General features: G+C 39.4%; 1 protein-coding gene across 5 annotated transcripts in view; it reads right to left on the bottom strand.

Annotated features, from left to right (window-relative positions):
• syk (spleen tyrosine kinase) overlaps positions 1–13,969 on the bottom strand; it is a 75,144-nt gene that overhangs the window by 18,233 nt on the left and 42,942 nt on the right. For all 5 annotated transcript variants that reach the window (XM_008423824.3, XM_017307952.2, XM_017307953.2 and 2 more), the window contains 5 exons: positions 12,996–13,077; positions 12,840–12,895; positions 12,516–12,575; positions 9,791–9,848; positions 8,173–8,332 (listed from right to left, as the gene is read on the bottom strand). In XM_008423824.3, coding sequence (XP_008422046.1) covers positions 8,173–8,332; positions 9,791–9,848; positions 12,516–12,575; positions 12,840–12,895; positions 12,996–13,077 — 416 coding nt within the window. The remainder of the gene's footprint in view (positions 1–8,172; positions 8,333–9,790; positions 9,849–12,515; positions 12,576–12,839; positions 12,896–12,995; positions 13,078–13,969) is intronic.

The raw sequence follows: 13,969 nt of genomic DNA, 5'->3' as shown, positions 1-13,969 counted from the left end.
AGCCCAGAAGTGGCAGGCCAAGAAAAATATTAGAGAGGCAGAGAAGAAGAATGGTGAGAACAGTCAAAGGACAACCCACAGACCACCTCCAAAGACCTGCAGCATCATCTTGCTGCAGATGGTGTCACTGTGCATCGTTCAACAATTCACAAGGAGAAGCTGTATGGGAGAGTGATGCGAAAGAAGCCGTTTCTGCAAGCACGCCACAAGCAGAGGCGTTTGAGATGTGCAAAAGCACATTTGGACGAGCCAGCTTCATTTTGGAATAAGGTCCTGTGGACTGATGAAAAAGATTGAGTTGTTTGGTCATAAAAAAAGGCCTTATGCATGGCAGAAAAAAAACACAGCATTCCAAGAAGAACACTTGCTACCCACTGGGAAATTTGGTGGAGGTTCCATCATGCTGTGGGGCTGTGTGGCCAATGCCGGCACTGGGAATCTTGTTAAAGTTGAAGGTCGCATGGATTCCACTCAATACCAACAGATTCTTGAGAATAATGTTCAAGAATCTGTTACAAAGTTGAAGTTATGCCGGGGATGGATATTTCATCCAAAGCACCGCTCCAAATCTACTCAGGCATTCATGCAGAGGAACAATTACAATGTTCTGGATGGCCATCCAGTCCGCAGACCTGAATATCATTGAACATCTGTGGGATGATTTGAAGCGGGCTGTCCATGCTCTGCGACCATCAAACTTAACTGAACTGGAATTGTTTTGCAAAGAGGAATGGTCAAAAATACCTTTATCCAGGATCCAGGAGCTCATTAAAAGCTACAGGAAGCGACTAGAGGGTGTTATTTTTGCAAAAGGAGGATTTACTAAATATTAATGTCACTTTTCTGTTGAGGTGCCCATACTTTTGCACCTGTCAAATTTTGTGTTAATGCGTCCTGCACATTTTCTGTTAGTCCAATAAACCCCATTTCAATACTGAAATATTACTGTGTCCATTAGTTATTAGATATATCAGACTGAAATAGCTGTTGCAAACATCCAAATATTTAGAGCTAAAAATGAATAAGATTAATAGGGGTGCCCAAACTTTTTCATATGACTGTACGTCTATAGTGTTCAGCAGCAGTCAGTACACATGGCCGTGATGGGCAATAAGTTTAGCGATTTTATAACTTGCTGTTGTGGCGTTTTCCTGTATTTTGTTAGCACAAAAAAAAACTGCTGTTGAACTTGAGCTTCTGTGTTCGTTCGGCACCAATGTATGATGTGTATTGTCGAGAAATCTGGTATGAGCATGTGAGATCTGTCCAGGTATACGCAGAAAAATGGAATAAAGGCCTGAGAAATAACAGTATACCCTAGATAATGATTAACTGATGATTATGAGTGATAGGTGATTATAAAGTGATAATACATGCCAATGATTAACTGATGATTATGAGCGATAGGTGATTATAAAGTGATAATACATACCAATGAAGTAATGTCTGTAATGAATTATCAAAACATGTATTCTGTACTTTTAATCGAGTGAATGTTATAGTAATGTATAATCTGTACTCTTAATCAGTTGATTTTATTATACTATGGGAAACTGAAGGTTATACTTTTGAGTTAACAACAATTAGCATAATTATGTATGGTTATCATTTATTACTGGAATCACAAAGGCTGAGGAGAGAGGAGAGGAAAAAAGCAAAAAACTCTTCTCACTGAGCGAGAGGTGGGGGCGAGATTGGAGCCAGATGGCCGGTGAGTAATAGGCCTTGGGAAAGTCAGGCCGCCCGGTCTTGCAGAACGTCAGGATGATAAGGCAGATAGGCGGGTTCCAAGTCAGGCAGCCCGGCCTTGCAGGATGTCAGGATGATGTAAGGAAAATAGGCGGGTTCCATAGAAACACAGTGCATAAATACTGATGGTCGAGAGAAAAAGATCGTACTTCGTCTCCGGCGCAGAAGAGGAGCCAGCAAAGGGAAGCAAACTAAAGGCCAGCAGAGGACTACACTCGGGACCGAGGAAAAAGCTCAAAGACTTCACGCCGATAACAAGTTCCACCGGCCACCAACTCCGGTTCCAGATTCGACCGATTCCTCTGCTTCTACCCAACGCTCTCTAAAATCATCGCAGCCAACTTGGAAAAGGGACGGAGGTCTTTTAAAGATAAAGAGTCTGCACGTTTAATGGAAAGCGTGAGTCTTCTCTCCGCTTCTCTTCATTAAAGAGGACCTTGCTCCGGCTGGACAAGGACTCTGTCCAAAGACATCTAACAGATTACAGCTGCCAAGACCAAGGACCATCGGGTATGAGTCGACCTGCTTCCCCCAAAAGCCTCGCTCAGTGAATTTAGTGATGTGAATGATCCTAGTTGATTTCATCATAACTTTGTTTCTTTTATAACTCTTGGAAATTTAATCTGTTGTCATATGCCCCTGCTAAAGCCTGCTTAATAAAATTATAATCCTAAAAATTCTAATGAGAATTGTGAACAGTGAGTTTAATTGTGTCAGTCTTAATTATTGTTGGTTCTCCTAATTGTGGTAAAGTTAACATACATGATTCTAGAGAATGGATGGCTTTGTGTTTTCCTCTGGTGAGTGTTAAAATAATGACCCTGGGACTTAAATCTAAGTCACTGAACTTAATCTAGCCGTTAACAAGTGCCGTTATTTTAGGAGAGGAGCTACCGTTAACAGGAGTGGTTGTAGGGGTTATGCAGCTGTGAGGGCTACTCAGCGGATTGCTCTTCAACTGCAAAGGGTCATAACTTCTGGATCGAAGGTAGTCAGAGCTAGACGAGTCCTTTCCGACCCCAGTTTAAACAGATAATTCTCCACAAACTATCTCTAGGGTAAGACTCGAGTTTCTGGGGGTTTTCCGGACCTGTTAGACAGAGAACTGGGCAGTAGTGAGTCCAAAGAGTTGTGAGGAGTGGGCGGGACTTACTATTGGGTAGTAACAGACAGTATGTCAGAGCTGCTGCTGAGCTGTGACAACTCACACCTGATCATCATCACCCTGATCTCCAGCTGCTGCCATATAAGGACAGATCTTCCTCCTGCATGGCGTCAGATTGTTGTGAAACCCTCAGCGGTAACACCTTCATGCATGCTGTAGCTACTTAAGCGATTTGCCTGGTTACTAACCTGTCTGTCTCTTCCCTTCTGTCCAGTTGGCTCTTCCTGTCCCCGATCCTGACCTACTTCACTGGATATGGACCTCCTGCCTTTGATCCCCTGTCTGTCTGCCCCTGAGATCAGGAACCGCTTGACCCAGATTTGGATTCCCTGGCTCTCATCCTGGCTTGTCTGACTGTGAAAAAGCTGATCATTTAATAAACACCTGTTTTGTATTTACTGCTCAGTCCCTGCATCCATCATTGTGGATCTTGTAAGTGTAGCTCTGATTTTTGGTCTCATAGTGCTGATGGACATTTCATCACAGTAACATCTTCATTGCAAATCAAACAGACACACTTTCCGTTGATTTCTTTGAAAAAAATACCTATTTTCCCACCGTGTTTGAAATCTCCTACACTCACTTGCTATTTTGCGTTTCTTCGATGCTGCCATTTCTGGTGACTCATGGTAAAAGTTTTTTGTCACTTAATTTTGTTTCTGTTGCTGGCTCCATCTAGTGTTGAAACTGAGAAGTGCAACAGAGTTGAGCTCAAGCTTCTTGTGCGGGCCATATTCAATTATATTTTCAGAATTTGCTGCTGGCCCGCCCCTCCCTCTAACGTTATAAATAGAGCCATTTCAGCTAATCGGAGTCAGAGGAAAAAAATACATTTCTACCCCTGTTCAGTACTACATATAGTTGTGTGTAAAGATACTATAACTTGAATTTTTATTGTTGATTTTACAGATTTAGTTATGTTGAATTTAATTCACCACAGAATCATTTTCAGTGAATGAAAATGATTCTGAATTGCTGTTACATTAATCAAGTAACAACAAAAGTTTACAGATATAATAGGGACAATGTGTCTGTTTTTCAAACCTTAGCCTCAGTCTCTGATTTCCAGTGAAAAGAATTCTCAATTCCATCCATTTTCTTTACATCCTTTTCCCAAGTGGGATCGGGAGGGGTGCTGGTGCCTATCTCCAGCGAACGTTCCAGGTGAGAGGCGGGGTCACCCTGGACAGGTCGCCAGTCTGTCGCAGAATTCTCAATTCGTTAGCGAAAAAAAAAAAGGCATTTTTGACAATTACATGCTCCCAATATTGTGAGAACAGTGCCTTCTTATTCCAACATGTGCGAGCGCACAAAGCAGGACTGAAGCTTCCTCAAGAAGTTCAATCTGCTTCGACCATCCTCATATTAGACTTCACTGTTATTTGACTGTTGTTGGACTTCCCAGTTCATTTTGTTGTTCAGGTGATATTCACACTCCTTTACCACATCCACTTCTTCTCACAGGATGATGGAAATAGTATTTTTGTATTTTTCTTTTTCTGTATTTTCTGAAATCCATAATTTCCATTGCCTTGTTTATGTTCAAGATATGGATATTATTTACACACCATGCCACAAAAGCTCTCTGTACTCAGCTTTTTATCCATCTTGCATGCCCAACAACTACAGATTCAAATATTTCTGCAGATGACAGGTTTCTGACTTGTACTGGAAGTATGAGGCGTATAGAGTAAAAAGAGATGGTGTGCTGCTGACTACCTGTTATATACAAAACCTTTCAGTCTTACAAGCTGTGACTGGATTAGTATCAGACATCACTAATCCAGGAAATTGTTGAAGCCGCCCCCTGTGTCTTCCGAAATGTATAATAAAGCAGACTAGGTTAAATTGTGTTAGATGCACTTGAGAAATCATGATCCTCATATCACTGCCTTTGTCTCGATGACACTGGGTTTGTTCAAGCAGATTTATAGCGGCACCTTCAATGGCCACTCAACCACAATGAGCATATTGCAGGGGATCCTTGTTTACTTGAGCCAACTGGAACCTATATCCCTTGAATGTTGAAGAAATGCTGCAGAATCCCACAGAATTCAGTGTGCTGAAGGCCTAGGTCTTCAGCACACTGGATCTAACACCATCTGAATCTCCAGACTTTTTCAGGTTCAGCCTGTTTAGCTGCCTGTGAGATGTCTGTTTGGCTGGGGGCAGGAGAGGAAGATGCTAAGCTTGTTTCTGATTTTAACCTATTACATTTGTGTTCAGCTTCTTGACTCTGTCCAGACTTCTATCTATCTGGTCCAACTTCTGCTTGAAGCCTGACCAAACATCTTTTCTGTGTTCTGCTGGAACACAGGAACCATAGTGTCAAAAATATTTCAACCAATAAAATCTGCATCTATGCATAAAATTGCACATTTTAAACCCTCGTTTGCAAAGGGGTTCATACTTTTGTAAAAAATAAAAAAACTAGAAAAAGTTTAATTTAATTGAAAATATACAACCATACTCAAATTATAAGATTTACTTTTTTAGATGTTCTTTTTTCAGACAAGAAGTATCTTATAATAGCATCTTACCAAATAATAAACACTGTATTTCAGCCTACATTTCAGTTTTTTGTCTCATGTTCTGTACATTCTGATTTTAAATATTATGATTTAATTTGATGTAGACAGAAAATCATCACAATTAACAAAAATATATGCTTGAAATCAAGTAGTTTGTGTGTGTTTAGTCTGTATAATATGCTTATTAGTGAATTCAGAGACTGAAATAAAATAACTTTTCTGTAAGTTTTTATTATATATAGACTATTTTGCCAAAAATATTTTCTCACCCATCCAAATTAGCGCAATTCCAATCACTTCCATGGTATAAAATTAAGCACATAGGCATGCAGACTGTTTTTAAGAATATTTGTGAATGTTCGTAAATAGGTCGCTTTAAGGAGCTCAGTGAATTCCAGCATGGAACTGTGATAGGATGCGACCTGTGCAACAAATCCAGTCTTGAAATTTCCTTGCTCCTAAATATTCCACAGTCAACTGTCAGCTGTATTATAAAAAACTGGAAGTGTTTGGGATTGACAGCAACTCGGCCATGAAGTGGTAGGCCACGTTAACTGAGAAAGCAGGGTCAGTGGATGCTGAAGCGCATAGTATGAAGAGGTCACCAACTTTCTGCAGAATCAATCACTACAGACCTCCAAACATCATGTGGCTCACATTAGCTCAAGAACAGTGTGCAGGGAGCTTCATGGCATGGGTTTCCATGGTAACCAGTCGCATCCAAGCCATACATCACCAAGAGCAATGCAAAGCGTCAGATGCTGTTTTGTAAAACTGCCGACGCTGGACTCTAGAGCAGTGGAGGCACGTTCTCTGGAGTGACGAATCACGCTTCTCTGTCTGGTAAACTGATAGACTGTCTGGGTTTGCAGTTACCAGGACAACGGTACTTGTCTGATTGCGTTGTGCCAATTGTAAAGATTTTTGGAGGGAGGATTATAGTGTGGGATTGTTTTTTCGGAGCTGGGGTTTAGTTTAAAAGAATTAATCTGCACATCCTTACTTAATCCAGCACCAATGCTATACCCAAACATAAAAATGCATTAAAAATTACCCATTTTCAACTACTTAATTATAAAAGACCAAAATAAATTATAAATTAATTAAGCTCAGGTTCCTGCTGTCTGGATATCCACCCCCTACTTTCTTTAAAAAAGGCATTACAAATTATCTGATCCAAATAATAAAACTCAACGTTTTCATCAGGTGTTTTTCCTCAGGCTTCAAAAACAGCAGTTGCCAAACCTCTGATAAAAAAGAACAATCTGGACAAATCACTACTACAGAATTACAGGCTGATGTGCAACCTCCCATTCAAAATTATTGAAAAAGCTGTGTTTAAACAGTTAAATAGCTTCCTATTGATAACAAAATGCTGTGATGTGTTTCAGTCTGGCACTGAGACTGGCCTAGTCAAAGTGTTCAATGACATACATATAAAGACAGACTGTGGAAGGTCCAACAATGCTGGTTCTGTTGGACCTCAGTGCAGCTTTTGACACTGTTAATCATGACATTACTAAAACGACTGGAGAGTTGGGTAGGACTCTGGTCTCTGGACTCAATTGGTTCAAATCTTACTTAAAGAACAGGGATTTCTTTGTTTCAATGGGAAACTTCTCATCAAAGAGGACAGAAGTCATTTGTGGGATACCCCAAGGATTGATCCTAGGACCCCTCTTATTCAATATATATACTGAATATATATATTGAATAAGAGGGGAATATAGATTCTCCAGAACCAGACGAGGAGAAGCAGCATTCAGCTTCTATGCACCACAAATCTGGAACAAACTTCCAGAAAACTGCAAAGCTGCTGAAACACTGTGCCTTTAACCTAACCCTAACCCTAAACACCCACCTGTTTGGAGTTGCATTTGAAACGTAATAGATTAAGAATTTAATGGCAGCACTTGACTAAATGTAATGTTTCAATTATTGATTCTATGTTGCATGACATAGCAAATAATTACACATTGTGTTTTTGTGATGTAAAGCACTTTGAAATGCATTGTTGCTGAAATGTGTTATACAAATCAAATTTGATTGATTGATTGATTGATTGATTGATTGATTGATTGATTGATTGATTGATTGATTGATTGATTGATTGATTGATTGATTGATTGAACTTCCATAAATTTGCCTCAGTTTTGTGACAAAACCTTGATTTGGATCAAGGACGGCTTTTGTAAGATTTTCATGATTTTTCATTTCAGTGAATGATTTGTGATGACAAAGTGCTGACTGAACACTTTGTGAATAAATCCATCCATCCATTTTCTTTACACCCTTGTCCCTTAGTGGGGTCAGGAGCAGTGCTGGTGTCTATCTCCAGCTGGCATACCGGGCGAGAGGCGGGGTCACTCTGGACAGGTCGCCTGTCTGTCGCAGAGCAACACAGAGACACACAACTATGCACACACAGACTCACACCTAGGGGCAATTTGGAGAGACCAATTAACCTGACAGTCATGTTTTTGGACTGTGGGAGGAAACCGGAGTACCCGGAGAAAACCCACCATGCACAGGGAGAACATGGAGACTCCATGCAGAAAGACCGGGGCTGGGAATCAAACCCAGAACCTTCTTGCTGCAAGGCAACAGCTCTACCAACTGCACCACTGTGCAGCCCCCTTTGTGAATATATGAAGGTTGTAATTAATCATGGTTTTCTGTATAAATCGACAGGAGTGCTGTTGTTTGTACCAAAGTGCTGTGTCATACTTTCTCATCTTGTAGATTCCTTTCATGACAGTGCCAAAGTTTCCTGAGCCCAATTCTCCATCCTCCAAGAAAAGCTGGTTGCGATCCACAGTGGAGCTCCTCAGTTCATCAGGATCTGCATAAGGACTTTCATATACCTCTGTGTCCATTGGCATTGCCTCTGAAAATTCAAATGAAAACAGAGCTCTAAAAAGGCTAAAACAGCTCTCTAACATGTAGTAAAACAAGTCCCCTTTTTATACCTTTGATAATAGTCATTTCATCCATTAGAGTAACTTCACATATTTAAAGAAAGTCTAACAATTTAAAGTTCATTAAGAAAAGTTTGAATTATTAATATCACAAGTGTAAAATCTCACCTGTAAGTGTATTTTTAAAGGGAAATTATTGTCATGTGGGGAAGAACTGAACTATTAAACCCATATTTACCCCATATATTTTTTACATTTATTCTAAGATAACCCTACAATAAATGTGAAATTACATGCCAAAGTTGGAAGCATAATATGCAAATACTATTAAGGGCAACATGTAAGAAATAATCTGTCTTTATTTTCAAATAACATGGCACTGTATTTATGGAGATGTGTAATTATTTGCTGTACTACTAATGCCCACCATGAAGACATCTAGTAAAATAGTTATAACTCAAAGAGACTTTAAAAAGCACAAGATGTGAAAATCAAACTAATATGTGATGTTATTCTGTTAATATCTTTTAAGATTGAACATTTTAAAAAATGTATAATTTGTAAACACAGCGTCCAGGGTGGAAATTTACACATAAACCACCACTGAACCCAAGAACCCATGATGCCAATGTAGAAGTAAAGCATCCAACATGCTGCTTCACTCTACCAATCCCTTTTCTTACATGGAAGAAACCTCCAATGTTTAGTGTTCTGGGGTCTCCTTTATGAAGGCCTGCAGATCCATACGTACATATGCAGAAATGGGGTATATGCCAAAAACAAATCCAAATGTATTTTATTGGAGATGGTATACATGTACATACCATCATGTGCATACCAGCAAGAGATTTGCCTGTATACAGTAAATCACAGCTGTACCTCAAAGTTTGCGTACAAGATACCACCTCAGGCTCTTCCCTCTACATGACCACATTTAACCATTAATACATCTTATTTAATGATTAACAATGGTAACCATGGGAAACACAAGGAACAAAACACAATTTCACCAAGGCAGAAAGCAATTTGAGTGAGGTGAAGATGGAAAAACTATAACTTTTGGTTGTCACAGTAACATGAACATCATGGTCGGACAGTGGGGAAGGGAGGGGTGATGGAAGTGAAACGCCAGTTACAAAAACCACACAAAAAACATTGCTTGTTTGCTGCACTTTATCAAGTACAGAGAACTCTAAGTGCTTCACACTACATTGAGTGATCCGTCCCTTTGCAAACACATTCACATGCTGAAGCATGTGCACGTTTATTATTCACATTTTTTAATAAATTTGAATAATAAACTGAACATGACTGTATTGTTGAACTGGAATGTCTCTTTATGATTAGATCAAATACATTTTTTTTCAGAAATTTTTCTTAAAACATGTTTTGTGAATTTAATTCAACTGAGCGTTTCCAGAGCTTACCTTTGGACATCCTAGTTTCATAGGGATTAAGGTCCGTGTTGCCGATTCGTCTACGACTCTGTTCATGAAGATAGGAAGAGAACAGAATGCAGAAATAAGCGACTTCTCAAGGTTCTGTAAAATATGTAAAAAAAAAAAAAAAGGGCCTGTTTTGGAAGAAGTTTCGGATTAAAATATTGTGAGTGTTATCACTGGCAGAACAAATCAGAGTGGGACTGCAGGCGTGCTAATAACTCTTAATACCCAAATAATAAAGCTCATGATGACATCATTTTACAACATGCCAACAACAGCAGGGCTTACAAGCTTCCACACCATGGAGAGCGACTATGTCATTTTGAAACCCATCAAACGAATATGAAGATAACAAATCAAGAGAACAACAAAAACATCAGGCTACATGGTCACTAATGATGAAGCAATACAAATTCAAAGTAGCTCAGCACCACGGATAATGATCGGATAATTTTGACATCCACTTTGGAGCCTGGAGCAGCTAGCAACTGCTGAAGCTGTTTACAGCTGATGCGTTGAACAGGATGAGTGGCAGTGCGTGGCGTCCCACCCCACGTTGGCCTAGCTGACTGTCACAGAGCCTCGCGCATCTCTGGATTTTTGTATCTCTATGCACATACCACGTACCACCATTCACACCCAATCTGAACAATTTGGATGAAGTTGAAGTTAGTTTCCAATTCCAGCTTCCGATTTGGGAAAGGGCGAATCAACCTAATTTGTCACTACCTTCCGCATCTTTAATCGACTCTAGTTTAAAAACTACAACTCCTAGACTCTTCAAACCTGCGCTGGATTATTCTGCTGTAATAGCAGAATATTTAGAACCATGTTTGGGATTTGTAAAACCTTTATGTAATTTGTGAAACTTCACTAAAGTTTAGATGACTACACTTGTTCCATGCAGTTTTTTTCTAAATCAAATCCACTTTATTAATCCCAATGGGAAATTAAATGTTGTGTGGTAAGTGGTGTGTTAAGTGAAGTGAAGTTTCAGAAATCAGAAAAAAGTTTCACAAATCCCAAACATGGTTATAAATAGTCTGCTATTAGAGCAGAATAATCCAGTGGAGGTTTGAAGAGTCTTGGTGTTGTAGTTTTTGAACTAGAGTCAATTAAAGATGCAGAAGGTAGTGAAAAATTAGGTGGAATCGCCCTTTAGTCATTTCCCGAATTGGAAGCTGGATCACTGAACCAACTTCAGCTTCGTTTGGAAGGTGCTCTTTCGCTCCTTTGGCTCGCGTGTGTTCAATGTGAATTTTCAAAAGCTTGTCAGTCTCTGACATAACTGCTGTATCACCAAGAGAGACACAAGCTAGGCGGCGGGGCCACTACAATTTTCAATCATCAACAGTCTATATCTAACTCACACATTATGAATAATAATTAGTATTTTTCTCTGTAATCTCTGGCTGTGCTGGCAGGTCTGAATTGCTGCGAACAAAAAAGTCCAGTTTATCTGCAGAGATGAACAAAATGTGCGTCTAGCTTTTGTAACTTGGTTTCTCTTTTTTCCTTTCTTTTCTCTTTGCTGTTCCACTTTAATGCTTATATTGATGTGCCACGCACTTTAACTTAGTCCGTAAAAAAAAAAGCTCCATCTAGTCTGCAATCTGTTGCCAAATGACTGATGATGACATTGGTGGACGGTTGGTGACAAGAAATACTGTACACCTGGAACCGCTTGTGAATTTCTGTGTCATAAAAATAAAAATGTAAGAGTGGGTTGGAGTCCCCCCCCCTTTTTTTATTTTTTTTTCGGCAGGAAATTTAATGTTTTTGATTGATTCAATGTTGCATGACTCTGTGTTTTTGTATTTAATGATGTAAAACACTTTGAAATGCCTTGTTGCTGAAATGTGCTATACAAATAAAATTTGATTAATTTGATTAAGTGAAAATAAAGCCAGTCATGCAGCACCATATTTAATTCAATATTTTATATTCACTATATCACCAGAATCAGTTGGTCTTGCAGATTTTTAGGAACCATGACTTAACCCTGACTGGGGGATATAACCTCTACAGTGACTCCCTCTATAGTGCCCAGGGGGGAGTGCTGCCCTCCCAGGCCCCCCTGAAGCTCCACCCATGAGCATTATAGGTACCTGTTTTACTATCTATATCTTTACTATAGGGCTGCACAGTGGCGCAGTTGGTAGAGCTGTTGCCTTGCAGCAAGAAGGTTCTGGGTTCGATTCCCGGCCTGGGGTCTTTCTGCATGGAGTCTCCATGTTCTCCCTGTGCATGGTGGGTTTTCTCCGGGTACTCCGGTTTCCTCCCACAGTCCAAAAAACATGACTGTCAGGTTAATTGGCCTCTCCAAATTGCCCCTAGGTGTGAGTGTGTGTGTGCATGGTTGTGTGTCCTGTGTGTCTCTGTGTTGCCCTGTGACAGACTGGCGACCTGTCCAGGGTGACCCCGCCTCTCGCCCGAAACGTTGGCTGGAGATAGACACCAGCAACCCTCCCGACCCCACTGAGGGAAAAAGGGTGCAAGAAAATGGATGGATGGATCTTTACTATATCCTAATGGTAACCTCTTCATGGGTGAACATACAAAGGCCATTTCACATACAGGAATATTTTTTTGGCAAAAATTTTCAGTTACATCTATCAATCAGACCAAGGCAGACATCTCGAAATGTAAGATGGCAGTAAGAGCACTGATGCTTGTTGAAGTAACTATTAAGTTTGTGAAATGTATTTACCCTTTTTCCAGATATGTTGAGCTGACCAAGCATGGAGCGAAGACCATCTGCTGCATTTTGCTAGGAATGAAAAATGTCAAAAAAGTTTTTGTAAAAGATACTGTGGTCTTTTCATGGTCATTCAAGTCAAAGAACTTGTGATCACTCCTGAGTGTTGATGATTACTGACGAGCCAAACTCTTAAAACAGTTTATTTACTAAACCTACTTTAAGGTGATAAAAACTTAAAACAAGTTATGAGACCTGGAAGAATGTGGATTTTCTTTTATCCTTTCTGGAAAGGATAAAGGCAATTGTATCAAATGTGCTTATCCAATAACTTACAATGGCAGAACCTAATCCAGGATGGTTCAGTGGAGGTAATGGTCGTCCTATTAGCACTGTGAACAAGAAATTTGAAACATGAGGATCAATTTGGGTTAGACTGGGATTTGGTAAGACTAATGTTGACAAATTTTGACCAGTTGTGTCTGTCTTTACCAGTTTCACCGTCAGGTCTTGGACATGGCTCTGTGAGTACTCGTAACAAGCCATCTGGTTTGTAGGAGTAATGCTCCACCAACTGTCATATGAAGAGAAATTGTTTACAATGTTTTATAACTGAAAATAAACACTAAGACAGCACAGTCTTAAAAGAAAGAATGAATATAAATAATAACCACATAGTAGCATCATAAAAATAGTTTTTACTATTTTTACCATATCTTGAAAAAAATGTAAGTTTGAGCTATCATTACCCAAGTCCAAGACAATAACTAAAGCAATAAAAATAAAATAATTTAACATAAATTATAGCATTAATTAAAGTTAACTATGTACCATTAATTAAAACAACAAATGGCAGTTTATGTGATTCTAAATAATTTTAACTCTAGACCCATTTCCACTTTTAGGAAAATTACGGGAGTTACATATCATATCAAATGGATCATATGTAGCTCTATCTGAAGTTTGTTTTTTTTAAATAGCACCACCCCTGGCACAGATCTGAATTGGGACATATATGTCCCAATTCAGTCCACTAAACCAGGCGGTTTAATGGACCGCCTGGTTTAGTGCGGGATGAGCAGGAATCACAAAAATGATCGCAGCGCCTTTATTTCTTACACGATTTCTATAAACATGGCTTAAATTAAAGCTGAGAAAATTGCAGATGTTTGTAAGTATTCTCCCTTGATATAAATCTATAAACAGTTTGGTTTCTATCAAGATGCTTTTAAGAGAGGATTCTAGAACTTCTAGAACTTTAAAAACCTTTTGACTTGTTATATCCTCTCTATGCCCAGATTCAGAAAATGTTGTGCGCAAAGACTGAGATCACACAGAGATGACAGCGTCACAATAATCAGCATTTATTCAAGACAGATGCAGACTGTCACCAGAAAAGCTCATCACACAACATCAGAAACCTCAGAGCACAAACAACACATGAATTTACCTGAGAAAAGGAAAAA

Source organism: Poecilia reticulata, chromosome 12, assembly GCF_904066995.2.
Source record: "Poecilia reticulata chromosome 12, P_reticulata-male-v2, whole genome shotgun sequence".
In the NCBI taxonomy this organism is placed as follows: Eukaryota; Metazoa; Chordata; class Actinopteri; order Cyprinodontiformes; family Poeciliidae; genus Poecilia; species Poecilia reticulata.
This window is presented reverse-complemented; position numbering and strand designations above follow the sequence as displayed.